We start from the raw sequence: 15,412 nt of genomic DNA on the forward strand, positions 1-15,412 counted from the left end.
AAAAAATTATATTCAAAAAATATCAAGAATTTAAGTAATTAAAGAATACATACAATTTGCAGAGGGTGGATCTGGCAGCGGGTTTAATGCGAGAATTGCAGATTAATTGCGTGCGGTCTGCGTGCGATCGAAAATATTAATAATGTTGGTTAAAATCAACAAGCGTACCTAAGGTAACGAAAAGTACAAAAACCCGACTACTTAAAAATAATAATTAAATAACAGTGCGGAGCGAACACCTTGTTTCAGCAATTAATACATACAGGTGCGTTTTGTTTCTTCCTGCAATTCTTATAGTCGTGTACCGTCTTTGCACAATGCCCATACACCACGTCAGACTTGCAGAACCTCTTCAAGTGGCTGTACCCCTAACACTTAAAACACCTTTAAAATCAACAAACTGTACTACACGACGCGTCTGTAGTTTAACGAATACTCTCCCGAATCTAAGCAACTCCTTTCGCACCCGATCAAAGACCTCCAACACTAGATTCGTCACCTCTCTGTCCCTCCTCCCAGTATTCTCGCCTCGTTATCCACGTTCTTTACCCATAATTGTTGCAGCACCGTACCCTCTTCATTCGTCCTGTCCAAATCATACACAATTACATTAGGGCGCATGGTTGTGGGGGCTCGGATGGTGACTCCCGATCGGTTCATCTTTTCCTCTATAAACGGAACAACGACCTCCATCAGTACTCTCTTGCCTTTTAGCTTCGCAACTCTCCGAAACTGTACCTCTTTCCAATCTTCTCCATTCTCCAAAGTCTTGACAATAGTATCCTTCAGCTCCCCACTGTCCGACACCTCCCTACCACCCGTGGCACAATGAAAAGTTTAACATAGAGCGAAGTTAGGAACTCCCAGAAGTGAGCCGACAAAAAAACGTCAGTTTCTATATTTTATCAGCACAAATATTTTCGTATGGAAAATTTTGCTATCACTTTCAGTTTTTCCGGAAAATGGATCAACAAAGTTGATATAAATTATTATAAATGTTTTTAAATATAACACCTAGTATATTATGGTATCTTCCGAAAGATGAAAACAATACGAATCCAACGGTACCTCACAATCAAATATCGGTTTATTAAATGACACAACCACAAGGTGGGATATTACCATTATACGTTAAGGCTGTTCAACCGCTAAGAATTTTTATATGTAATCTTTCAAACAATATATCTCGGTTAATATTAGAGCAAAATGCATGACTTTTCTTTTTCTGCTTTGAAATCAGGAAACAGTACTCTAGTGGGCACGCATGCCCATTTATTTATTTTAAAAAATACAACAATTAAATTATTTAAATACGCATAAATTGTATCATTAACGAAAAAATAATATGTGTGCCCTCTAGAGAAGGTTTCATATACTATCTATGCAAAATTAAAAAAAAAAGTTAGTGTAGTTTAGTTATAGCAACTCAGTGACGATTTTTATAATTATAAATTATTTATTTCTATAAACTTTTTCTTATTTATTTATGAACCATTTTTTTAGTTATAAACAAAAATAATTTAGTAAGTATACTGTAGTTATAGTAACTGAGTGATTACTGCTCTTATAAACTCTTAGTGTTTTGTGCTTGTGGGTTATTTGTGGATAAAATGGGCCGAAAAAGACGGTATTTTTGTTCGATTACTACGTCACGTAAACGGTAATTAATTTGAAATTTTTGTATACCGATATCCTTTGAATCAATTAGATATATGTTTTTTTTACTTGTAGTCTTGGTAAGTTGCGGTGGATGAACCGCGCTTCTCGCAGGATGATAGTAATGTTAACAATTTTGATTGGTAATTATTTTTTAGAAAATCTTTACCACAGGTGTCTTATAACATATGGGCATCCTTTTGATAACAGAAACATTATGTAAAAATAACATCATATATAATATACAACAACACTTTTTTGACACGATTGACCGAGATCTAATGATGTATTAATACAGATAATAAGATAAAATGTTGTACATTGTTGTACTAAATTAAATTACTAACTATTCTTAATTTACTGTTGCAATTTACAAAATTGTATCAAACTAGTTTGAATAATAACAGAGATATGATCAAAAAATACTTCTCGTATTAAAATATAATTTATTTTCTGTTTATTTTTACATACCTAACTAGATTACTCCTAAATGCTGCATATTCTGGGACACCTGTATAATTACTAGATATAATAATATAAATAATATTTATAATACTATGATATATTACCGTATTTTCTCGAATCTTATCCGCACTCGAATCTAATCCGCACCCCGATTTTAAAAATGCATAGTGGTAAAAAAATTTAGTTTGCGAATGTAATCCGCATCTTTCTTTGAGCAATTCGACAACACCAAAACGATGCGATGCTTGTTGTTAACCATAAATATATATTTTTTCCGTTGACTGACGCTGATGCACCTAAAGAAACCTTGCTTACGACGAGTTTTTATTAGACTGGACTTTAAATTTACCAAGCCAGAAAAAATTGGAAAATAAATATAATTTTAAAAATAAATAGTTATGCCTAGCGCGAATTCCGTTCATATACTGCCCTCGTAGTAGCTCGAACGTGGTGTGTGCTTAATTATAAATATAATAGCGTAATTATAAAAAAAAAAGTAGCAAAAATCTAAAAGGTTCTTCTCTACAGCAAAGTTTAAAGAGATGTTATTAAGTTAGCGTTAAGGAAATCGAAAAGCTGGTACAATTTTTGCTGATAATGAGAGTAACGTTGCGGCTGTTGCGGAAAGACCAGGTAGCTATTGCAGACTGTGAGGCATCGTGCAAAAAATTTACCGGGCCAAAGAAGAGACGATTTCATGAAATTGACGAGGCAGTTTTCTAGTTCTCTCAAGAAAAACGAAAGGAGGGACTACAAAATTTTTAATACTAGCTAAGGTTGGACTGTGGGATTTATGCGCCGAATGGTGGTATCCTTGAGGCGCAGAACTACAATTTCCCAAAAGCTCCTAATGATTCTCAAGAAAATTTCAATTTGTCTCAAACTGTAAATGTCAACAAAATGGTAGTATATCTGGATATGCCACCCAATTACACACTGGAAAGAAGAGGTGTGTGGGAAATTTCTTTATAAACGAAAGGTTGCGAAAAATTGCGCATCACATTGATGCTAGCAGTAACAAGTGATAGGAAAAAATTGCTGACTTTACTACTATTGAGAAAAAAAACCATTCTGAAACCTGAAAGACTGCCCGAATGACGTCCTAGTTAGGGCACAACAAAAAGGATGGATAATTGAAAAGCTGATGATGGAATGATTAAGACAAGTATGGAGTCGTAAACCAGGAAGATTATTAAATAAGGATATTAATTAATCATAGATGATTGCCCTTGGTTTAGACTTCTTGTCACAATAATAATACCTGGTGGAATAACATCCATACTACAACCTGTGTATGTATATGTATATTAACAAACTCGAGAATTAACAAAACCGGGAGCAATTAAAGGAGCTTCTGAACTTGTTCAGTGAGTGTAGGCGACATGGAAAACGATCCCTGAGAACAATATTATAACATCATTTTAGAAGTTTTGTATAATCCGAAGATGACGTAATATGGGAAGAAAATGATACATAAAAATGTAAATATCGTTCTAAAACCCTTAGTAAAGTGGTATTGTTATAATGTGTTTTATTTTACTATTTTCCAAATTGCAACTATACGACTGCGAATCTAATCCGCACCCGATTGTAATCCGCATTTGATTTTAGAGCACATAAAATTTGTAAAAAAGGTGCGGATTACATTCGAGAAAATACGGTATTTTGCAGCGAACTAGAAACAGTCACTTTACCAAATTTAGAAATAGACCAACCCAATTGCGATGCCAATGTTAATAACAATCATAACATTAGCGAAAAAAGAATTGTAGATATTACATCATTTTGGAATCAAATTAAAGAAATACAACATGTAGCATCATTCAAATGTATTATAGATATATACGACATTCTAGAAGAAAGGCAAATCGGCTGTGAATCTATATTCACTGTTAAATGTAAAATGTGTGGAATGTCATCTAAAATAGAAATGAACGGCAATAAAAATAAATTAGATGTCAATACTGCAGCAATGATTGGTGAGACTACTTGCATAATTCAAATAAATATGCATTTAAATACTACTGTAAATATGTTTATATTTTGATGTATTTTAACAGGAATAGTTTCCATTGATGCTGGATACTCTCAGCTAAGAGAACTATGTGCCACATTAAATTTATCACACATGACGCAACGTCGATTCACGACAATACAAACTAAATTACAGGAGGTTGTTGAAGATGTTCTTTCAAATAAATTAAAGGAAGCTGGGAAAGAAGAAGCTGCTATAGCAAAAGCAACAATTTACCAAACAACCTTTTGTACCTTATAAATGTTTTAAAAATTGGATTGGTCCATCCACTGGCATAGAATCCGATATAATTGTTGACGGATTCAAAAATAGTGTGTCTGTACATGGTTTGAAGTACATCAAATTAATTAGAGACGGTGACAGTAGTGTTACCAAAAAATTAAATTCCTCAAAGCCATACGGCACGCTTCTAATAGAAAAAGTTGAGTGCATCAACCACTTATTACGCAATTTTAGTACTAAATTACCTGAGCTGTCTAGAAAAGTGCGCAGCTCTACCGGAAAATATGTACCACTGCACGTTCGGAGGCAGCTCCACAGCAAATCTTGAGATTTCGAGTAGCTGTAAGAAAATCTGCCGAGTACAGAAGTAAGCAAGATATTACATACGTACAAAAGCTTATATTTTTTAAAGAAGACATGTTAAATATACCATCTCATATATTTGGAGACCATGATAAATGTGCGAATTGTTTTTGTAATGATGTCACAGAAAACCAAAATATATTTACAGACGTAAAATCATGTGGTTTGGATACTGACATAAATATCTGTCTGCAAAGAATTATTACAAATGCTTCGTCTTGCTTACTTTTGAAAAATAATAACAGCGGCGAACAATATAATAGTTTAGTAAATAAATTTATTGGTGGAAAACGAGTATATAACTAAGATGTGTTAGTTATATACTCGTAGTTATAAGATGTGTTATAACTAAGCATGTTTCTTTTTTTAATTGAGTACCCACTTTTCAGGTAAATTTCACCATAGAAGGATCCTATCAACTTAGGTGCAAACTTGCCGCAATTGTTTTTAATTATCGTGAACATTATATGAAGGATATAGTTGAAGGGATGGGGAAAAATCGGTTATTATGCAGCACAAAATTGTAAGGACAGGTATAAAATGTTGGTAAATCGGCAAAACCAAAATACAAAAAGAAATAAGAGAAGAAGACCAGTTCCACAACAAGCAGACGCAGACTACGGAAATGTTGAAGAAATATCACAAGAAAAATTAATTAGAAGACGAAAGGTGGTATTTAGATTGTTAAACAAAACAAGGGATGAAGTCAGGACAATTGAGGAAGATACCAGAGGCCAGCATACTAATCCAAATTGGAAATAACATAGATTATTTAGAATAATAGCTTCTAATTCTGGATTAGTTTGCAAGCGAAGGGTATCTACATCACCAAAGAACTTACTTAAAATTTTATTAGAAAATCCTTTTCGTGGGAACAAAGCGACTCGCTACGGTTGTCAATACGAAAATACCGCACTAAAAAATTTGAAGCTGTTACTGGTTTACATGTAGACATTTGTGGTTTATATGTTGGTCAAGGGGAGTTCTTCTTTTTGGGTGTGAGTCCAGATAGTATAATCCACAGTAGGAATGCTATACTGGAAATAAAATGCCCGTATAATCTAAGAGATATGTCAGTAGAAGACGGGGTACAAGCCAAGAAAATTGATATGTTAGAATTAAGAAATGGTTAATTAAAATTAAAAACACTAAGTAAGTAAGTATTACTACCAAATACAAGGGCAATTTCATGTCACAGACACTTACTAGAGGAAATAATAAAGCAACCCATATAAAATGCCAATACATTATGTAACCATAAAATTTGTTTCTAAGTGTTTTGTGTGAAACGGGCCGGAAAACTGAATTTTACGACCTCTCCAGCGGTTGGGAAACCGACGTAAGCCGGCAAAATATTTTTACCGACTTAGACCACGAAAACGATCGACTAATTGCGCTACAAGCGGGCAGCGACTATGGAGATGTAGAATTACCACCACAAGAAGAAATTGATAGAAGACAAGAAGTGATATTCAATTTATTGACAAAAACAAAAGAATAAGCAGATAGAATGGAAGAACACACTAGAGGTCAACAGCTTCAAATTTTGGAGTAGTGTGCAAAAGAAAACCATCAACACCGCCGAACAAACTTTTAAAATATACCTATTGGGAAATATTTTCGAGGCATCAAATCTATCGAATATGGTTGCCAATATGAAAAAAAAAACAGCAATAGAAGCGTTTCAAACTATTTCTGGCCTACATGTAGATCCATGCGGTTTACAAATACATTAGGTATATCTTTATTAAGGAGAGTTTTATTTTTTAGGAGCAAGTCTAGATGAGGTGATCCATAGAGACTAGTGATGGGACGGTATTTGAGGAACGGTATTTTTGAGGAGCGTACCGCTTCCACGCGATTTTAAAATACCCGATTCTGGGGTAGGGAATATATAATTTTTTCTAACTTGCTACGAAACAAGTGCGGTGATGGCATCCACACCAAAAAAAAATAATATTTTTCAACAGCGAAACGAGGAATTACAATTAAAAACACAATATAATTATTTTTACCAAATACAAGGACGTAACGAAAAAGGAAAAATGTTATTTTGTTGTATGGACTCCGACAGGACCCCCTGATATAGAACAAATAAGTAAAGACCACAATTTTTGGAACTTAAAAATGAAAAATCAGTTCGTTTTTTAAAAATTAAAGTTAAATAAAATTATTAAACAACCATTATAATGTTATTGTTGTAATTTTTACCGGCGAGACGATAGCAACAAACCGCCTAGCAACAAACTTTTTCCTTTATATTTCCACCTACTTCTAGGGCCGATATCTTCGTTATCTAGAGAGATAGCGAAAAACTAAGCACACGGTTGGAAAGCTCGGTCTTTTCTCTATCTTAAACCGAGTTCGTCCACCGATATGTTGATAATAAGAGCAATAAAAAATAAACGTCGCGCTGCATTCAATTTACCTCAAAATTACCAAATTTCACGGCCTTGTGCAGCCGTTACCAGACGGAAATTCAATAAATGGTTTACATATTCGGAAAGAGCTGACCTTGGACTATCTTATTCCGAGTTTTCGTCCGTCAATATCTGTCGGCGTCTGTCAAAAAAACGCTCCTGAAAAGGAGCCTACAGTTGGCAACAAACTTTACTTTTGTATTTCCATCTATGAACTTTTCGGACTGATATCTGTGTTATTTGTAACGCTAGCGAAAAACTAAGCACACGGTTGGAAAGCTTGGTCGTTTTTCTATCTTAAACCGAGTTTTCGTCCGCCGATATGTTGATAATGAGAGCAAGAAAAAATAAGAAACGTCGCGCTGCCACGAATTTTTGCCGCGGCTAAACCACGCTTGGGTCAATAACTCTCTTATATGACGGGGAGAAAACTCCAGAACTATGTTCATCTTATGGGAAAGTTTCTGCTCTTTTCATCGGTATATAACACATCTCAATCACACGTTTGCACAATCGTTTATCAGCCCAGCAACAAACTTTTCCCTTGTATTTCCGTCTACTTTTCGGGCCAATATTTTGGTTATCTAGAAAGATAGCGAAAAACTAAGAACACGTTTGGAAAGATGGTCTTTTCTCTATTAGTTTACTTAAACCAAGTTTTCGTCCGCCGATATGTTGATGATAAGAGCAAGAAAAAATAAGAAACGTCGCGCTGTATTTAATTTACCTCAAAATTACCAAACTTCACGGCCTTGTGCAGCCGTTGCAGAGATGGAAATTCAATAAATAGTTTATATATTCGGAAAGAGCTGACCTTGGACTATCTTATTCGGAGTTTTCGTCCGCCAATTTCTATCAGTGTCTGTAAGAAAAACGCACCTGAAAAAGCCCCTACCGATGAAAACACGCATGTATTTCTTGCACTAATAACTTTCCTATTTGACGGGGGAAAACTCTACAACTATATTCAGCTTATGGGAAATTTCCTCTTTCCAACGATGTGTGGCACGCCGTGATCACACGTTTGCACAATCCTTTTTTCTAACTATGAACTACCTAAACCACGAATTTTTGCAGAGGCTAAACCACGCTTAGGTCAATAACTCTCTTGTATGACGAGGAGAAAATTGAATAAGAATTGAACTGAGTTAAAAACCATCAAAACACAATTCAACAATTCGAATCTAAAATTGCTGAAATTCTTCCAGATTCTGATAAAATAGGTGTAACATGAAATAATCTTTCCGTTTTGAACAGTTTAACATGTTTCTAAACGTAAAACTAAAACTAGAACTAACACTAGCACTATCAGTAGAACTAACACTAGACCTAGAACTAGAAACTTTCGGGTTCCAACTAGTTTTCTGAAGAAAGTTGCGACATGGCACCCGAAACGTCAAACATTTGTTCAAAAAACGCACGGCTCAACCCGAAAGTCCTAGTTCTAGGTCTAGTGTTAGTTGTAGTGATAGCCTAGTGTTAGTTTTATTAACACCGGCCGTGAAAGCCTTCGTACTTATATGTTTTTAAACGGTTTTAAATAAATTAAGACTGAATGAAAAATTATCTGTCAACATAAAATGAAGTTAGGATTCTCTCTCGGATAAAACTTTGTTCCAAGTTTTCCTTCATCAAATAAGAAAGTTAGGGTAAGAAGTGATTGCGTTCTGCTACCTGTAGGTTGTCTTTCAGGTGCGTTTCTTTTACAGACGCCGGCAGATATTGATGGCGTCTGTAAATGAAAACTCGAAATAAGACTAAGAAATAAGAATTTGTTGATTTTCCTTCTGATAACGGCTGCACAAGGCCTTAAAGTGGGGCAATTTTGAGGTGATTTAAATGAAAAGACCAAACTTTCCAACCGTGTTATTAGTTTTTCGCTATTTTTCTAGATAACGAAAATATTGGACCAAAAAGTAGACGGAAATACAAGGGGAAAGTTTGTTGCTGGGCTGAAAAACGATTGTGCAAACGTGTGATTGAGATGTGTTATATACCGATGGAAAGGGCAGAAAATTTCCCATAATATGAATATAGTTCTAGAGTTTTCTCCCCGTCATATAAAGGAGTTATTGACCCAAGCGTGGTTTAGCCGCGGCAAAAATTCGTAGCAGCGCGACGTTGCTTATTTTTTCTTGCTCTCATTATCAACATATCGGCGGACGAAAACTCGGTTTAAGATAGAGAAACAACCAAGCTTTCCAACCGTGTGCTTAGTTTTTCGCTAGCGTTATAAATAATAAAGATATCCGTCCGAAAAGTACATAGCTGGAAATACAAAAGTAAAGTTTGTTGTCAACGGTAGGCCCCTTTTCATCAGCGTTTTCTTTACAGACGTCGACAGATATTGACGGACGAAAACTCGGAATAAGATAGTCCAAGGTCAGCTCTTTCCGAATATGTAAACCATTTGTTAAATTTCCATCTGGTAACGGCTGCACAAGGCCGTGAAGTTTGATAATTTTGAGGTAAATTGAATGCAGCGCGACGTTCCTTATTTTTTCTTGCTCTTATTATCAACATATCGGCGGAGAAAAGACCAAGCTTTCCAACCGTGTGCTTAGTTTTTCGCTATCTTTCTATATAACGAAGATATGGGCCCTAGAAGTAGGTGGAAATATAAAGGAAAAAGTTTGTTGCTGGGCGGTTTGTTGCTATCGTCTCGCCGGCGTAATTTTTCTCGATTTCTTTAACTATATCTGAATATTTATGACATTTTTCACCAATAAAATTTTATGATCTTGAAAAACATGTGTGTATTGGTTATCATTTTTGATTATAGCAATATTATTGAATGAGTATTTAGTTGTAGAAATTATATGATTGATAGAGATAATAAGTTTTAGAAAAAATGTTTCTTATGATTATCTTTTTCGTATAATATATTAAAAACAAAAGTAAGAGAATAAAAGTACATATACATTTTTAATCGTAGTCGTATAATTATCAAATTATTCAAATTTTTAATACAAGAGAATGTAAAGGTTTAAAAAAAATTTTTTTTAGTTCAGATGCATTGGATTACGCGATAAAAACATTTAATATAATTATAGTAGACATTTCTTATGTGCTATCCTTTTTTGAACTTTCGTTTCTCTTTCAACGAATTTATTCCCACGAAACGGTCGAACAACCTTAAAGGACATGAATAGAAAGATTGCAATATGGAAATTGCAATATTGGTGGACGGTAAGTTAACGGTCGGTATACGCTCGAGCTAAGACGGATTTAAAATTGCTAGTTCAATTACTTATTTTTTTTTAGAAATGAAATAAAAGTTGGGTGGAAGTATATTAAATTTATGAATTAAACTTATTTAATCAAAAAATATTTATAAAGAAAAAAATCAAAGTCAATATAAGAAATGAAATTTTTTTATTAAAGATTTTGCTAGTACAATGGAACCTCGATAATCCGTGTCTCTATTAACCGTTTTTCTCGATAATCCGTGCAAAGCCCTCATTTCAAATATCCGTGCATTTCAATGTTTTGAACCCGGTTAATCGTGCGAAACCAGTTTTGCAACCGATTCGTTGGCGCGTCAGTTCTACTACATACTAGTTATTGCTTATGCACGTGTTGTTTTTCGCTCCGTTTATATACGTATGCATGTGAATTTTATTAATTAATTTATTACACGTCTCAAAACGTTTCTATAATAGTGCGTGTTTTATTTATACAAGGTAAGAAGTTACTGTTTTTGTATGAAATTTGTAGATGCTCATGAATGTTTTCGTATAGTTTAGGCTCTGTGCTAAACTAAAGTACACTACCAAAAATGGATGCAAAGAGAAAGAAAATTGTTCTAACCGTCGGAACATTCAAAAACCTTTTCAAGCATCACAGGGATGGTTACATCGATTCAAATTACGTCATGGAATACGGCAGCTTAATATTCAAGATGAAAAATTAAGTTCCGATAAAAGCGCTGCAGAATCATATCTTATAGAATTTAAAAATTTAAATTTTTTAAATGAAAAAAATGCTCCAGGTCACAAATCTAGTAAGGAACGTATAACATTAATGCCCTGTGCCAATGCTAGTGGAAGCCATAAATTACCACTGTTGTGCATAGGTAAATCAAAAAACCCAAGATCATTCAAGGGAACCGAAATGAAACATTTTCCTGTTTGTTATAAATATCAAACAAAGGCTTGGATGAATCAAGACATTTTTAAAGCTTGGTTTTTTGAAGAATTTGTTCCTTCAGTTAAGAAACATTTGAAATCAAAACACTTACCCGAAAGAGCAATGCTCTTATTGGATAATGCTCCCTCACATCTAGAAGAACGTACATTACAAACGGCTGATGGTCAAATTTTTGTGCAGTATTTGCCTCCAAATGTTACGGCTTTATTACAGCCGATGGATCAAGGGGTAATAGAGGCTTGCAAGCGCCGCTTTAGAAAAATAATGTTGCGGCTTCTTTTAGAAGCAGATTGCTCACTGAAAGAATTTTGGAAGAAATGGAACATCAAAGATGCCATATATGCGGCAGCAGAGAGTTGGGGTGATGTTCCAAATGTAACAATACAAAAATCTTGGTTCAAAGTTTGGCCACAACTTACAGAACATTTCAGTTCCTCCAAAAATGAAGAATCTACTGTAGTGACGTCTAGGCAACTCTTGAATGGCATACAAAATGTTGTAGAATTTGAATTTGTAGACATAACCGACATTGAGGAATGGTTACACTGCGATAAAAACGAACCGGGTTATGAAGTTTTAAATGACACTCAAATTGCAACAATTTCGGAACCTACAGCAACGGATGCCACCGATGAGGAGGATGAAGACGAAAACGTTTCTACACCTGAAAAAAAAGTTCCACCAGAAGCTGCACTCTCACATGTAGACGGGCCATTAAGTTTTTTAGATCAACAAAATGATACAGATCACATAGATGTTTTGAACTTGCGGAAAATTCGTTCCAACATATGTTTAAAACTTTACAATAAGAAGAAACAGCTCCAAATAACTGATTTCTTTAACCAATAAATAAATTTGAAACATGTTGTCTGTATATATGTACTCTATAGTTCCTGTTATTTTCATAATAAAGATTTAAACACTATTATATGCCTTTCATTTATCCGTGCATTTCAATTATCCAGCAACCCTCAACCGGTCATTAGACCGGATAATCGAGGTTCCACTGTATACGTAACGGTTAAAACATTGGCTTAGTGTTGTTATTGAATAATAAAAGAATTTTTTATTTATTAAGAACAAACTCTTAAGTAACTTGTTCGATATGATTACCCTCAACTTGGCAGTGGTACCATCTTTGTAGTGTTTTCTCTAGCACACGGCTTAACATGTGATGATCAATGTTTTGGCAGAGGTCAATAATTTTTTGTTTTAAATCCTCAATACTGTCCAGCGGTGGCTCCTCACAGCAAAGTTCCTTACAAAAATCTTGTCAGCATTCCGAAATAAGGTCACTTGAGGGAATGTTTGAAATTCTAAAGGATATTCAGGCTGAGATGAAAGGGTTGTCCAATAAACATGAGGAAGTTCTCCGTGCTGTTACCTTTTACGGTGAGAAGATTTCCGACTTCGAAATGAAAATTATCGATCTGGACAAAAAATTAAGGGAGTTGGATTCTGTGAGGGCTGAAAATATCGCCCTTAAATCTAGCTTGGGGGAGGTTTCAATGCGGCTTAAGCGGTTGGAGCAATATTCCAGGCGCAATAATTGAATTATCTCTGGCGTCCCAGAGGATGCCTCAGAATCGCTCACTGATGTTATCGGCTTGATTGGGGATGCCGCCGGCTCTCCAGTTTCTTCCAGTGATATTGATGCCGTTCACCGTCTTCCTGCTGGAGGCACTCCGGCCCACAACTCTGCTTAATCTAAAGATCGTCAGCCCAATAACATTGTTGTCAGGTTCTTGTCGAGAATGATTCGTGATCGTTTCTTGGGGGCTGCAAAAATTAAACAACGTGTCGGTTCGGATGGCGCTGATGGTTCAAAAGCGTTGAGGGGTATTGCGATGGCGAGTTTGGGGAGCGGGTTTTATGTTAACGAGCATTTAACTTCGGAAAATGCTAAACTTCTTCGCGAGGTGAAATTGGTGGCGGCGGAGAAACAGTACAAATTTGTGTGGTTCAAGGGTGACGTTATTCGAGTGCGTAAGTCCGAGCGATCTCATGCTGTGATCATCCGATCACTGCGCGATCTAAATAAACTGTAGCTCCGTTTCTTTACGGTGTAGCGCTTTACAGTTTATTATCAGAATGTAAATGGTTTGCGGTCAGAGACTGCAACATCACTCATTAACTCCTCTACTCTTGGCCACGATATCATCTGCCTTACCGAAACTTCTCTTAATCCGTCGATTGCGGATGGTGAGTTTTTCTGTTCGAACTATACACTCTTTCGGAGAGATAGATGTTCGACGATGTCACGCAAGACGGACGGTGGCGGTGTTCTGATTGAAGTAAGAAAATGTCTTCGATCGTCGCCGGCTCCTGTTTTAACTCCTACGCGGAAGATGTGTGGGTGAGCGTTGAGTGCGCGATTGGTCGTGTTTTTGTTTGCTGTGTCTACTTGCCCCCCGGGGATCCGGAATCTATTTCGGTCGTTTTACGTAAAGTGTCATCGATTCGCGATGCGTACCCTGATAATTTAATCTTAATTGTTGGTGATTTTAATTTACCCAATATCGTATGGTAACGTTCGGACGATGGGTATTTGGTACCATCTGGTGATCTACGCTCCGGAGAGTTTTTGGCAACGTATCGATATTGTAATTTATTGCAATTTAATGATATTAATAATGATAATCTCAAAATTTTAGATCTGATTCTTAGTAGCACAACCTGTATACAGGAAGTTAAATCGTGTCCAGATCCTCTCGTCGGCCTGGATCGCCATCACCCCGCTGTCGAGTTTCTTATTATCGGCGCTCGACCCAAGGAATTGCGCGATGACCCCACTCTTAAATATTTCTTTAATCGTGTAGATTACGAGGCATTTAACAACGTCCTTCTAGATCTTAACTGGTCTGATCGACTGGTGGGTCGTAGTGTAGATGATGCAGTTAATGTACTTTATAGTACTATTTCCGACCTGGTGATAGGGCTGATTATCTTACATTCATGATTTTACGTAACCGTACCAAAACCTTCATTAAATCGGATTACGATAACTGCATTAAGTCAATTCAATCTCAGCTGATTGAGTGTCCGGATCGCTTGTGGTCCTTCGTTAAATATCGGAGGGGCGAATGCGCCGGTATTCCAGCTAGCATGAAGTTCCGTGGTGTTCATGCCGACAATTCTTAGGATATTTGTTCTTTATTCCCCCTGTATTTTAATTCTGTTTTTTTTATGGTAACCCCTCCGTTCCTTAGTCCCTTTGTTATGCCCATTGGTGGTTTTGCGCCCTGGTTTGGTGAGGAGGGTGTTTTGCGTGCTTTTAATGAAGTAGATGCGAAGGCTGGAGCTATTCCGGATTAACTGACTGGTTGTTTTATTAAAAACTGTGCTACCGGTTTAGCAAAGCCCCTATTTCTTTTATTCTCCTTATCCTTACGCTCCGGTGCATTCCCTAGTGAATGGCGGAGAGCATTTGTATTCCCTGTATTCAAGTCTGGTAACCGTTGCGACGTATCCCAGTATCGCCCTATTTCATGTTTGTCTGTATCTTCAAAAATTTTTGAAAAAATAATTTACCCTAAATTGTTATATATTCTGAAGCCCTTCATGATCGTTGAGCAGCATGACTTTCTGCCTGGTAGATCGGTTGAGACCAATTTAATAACCTATAACCAATTTTATTCATCGTGCTTTCGACCGATTTTGCCAGGTGGACGCTATCTACACCGATTTTAGTAAAGCCTTCGATAAAATCGATCACAACATCTTAATAAGAAAGTTGTCACTGCTTGACATTCCTCCGGGTCTTTTAGCGTGGTTGGATTCCTACGTCAGTGACCGTTACCAGGCTATTCGAATTGGCAATTGTGTGTCTGCTTATCAACGGGTCACTTCTGGGGTTCCCCAAGGAAGCCACCTCGACCCCATTGTTCTTGTGTTGCATTGATGTTCTGGCATGTTTCGAACATTCTAAATTTCTGCTTTATACTGACGATTGCAAAATTTTTTTGGATTTATCATCTAACTCCGACTGTATTAAACTTCAGGCAGATCTGGACCGGTTCCACAAATATTGCGCTGATAACAACCTCTTCCTAAACTACGATAAATGTTATAAAATTACTTTCACTCACAATCGCTACCCTCT

The 15,412-nt window shown here is 36.1% G+C and overlaps 1 protein-coding gene across 1 annotated transcript; it reads left to right on the forward strand.

Moving 5' to 3' along the window:
- The first annotated feature begins 10,598 nt into the window (after positions 1–10,598).
- On the forward strand, positions 10,599–12,235 carry LOC139431902 (jerky protein homolog-like). Its single transcript, XM_071200155.1, has 2 exons — positions 10,599–10,844; positions 10,903–12,235. The coding sequence occupies exon 2, from the start codon at positions 11,185–11,187 to the stop codon at positions 12,157–12,159; it is 975 nt and encodes a 324-aa protein (XP_071056256.1). The 5' UTR covers positions 10,599–10,844; positions 10,903–11,184; the 3' UTR covers positions 12,160–12,235.
- Positions 12,236–15,412: the final 3,177 nt, after the last annotated feature.

Source organism: Onthophagus taurus, chromosome 11 (assembly GCF_036711975.1).
Source record: "Onthophagus taurus isolate NC chromosome 11, IU_Otau_3.0, whole genome shotgun sequence".
In the NCBI taxonomy this organism is placed as follows: Eukaryota; Metazoa; Arthropoda; class Insecta; order Coleoptera; family Scarabaeidae; genus Onthophagus; species Onthophagus taurus.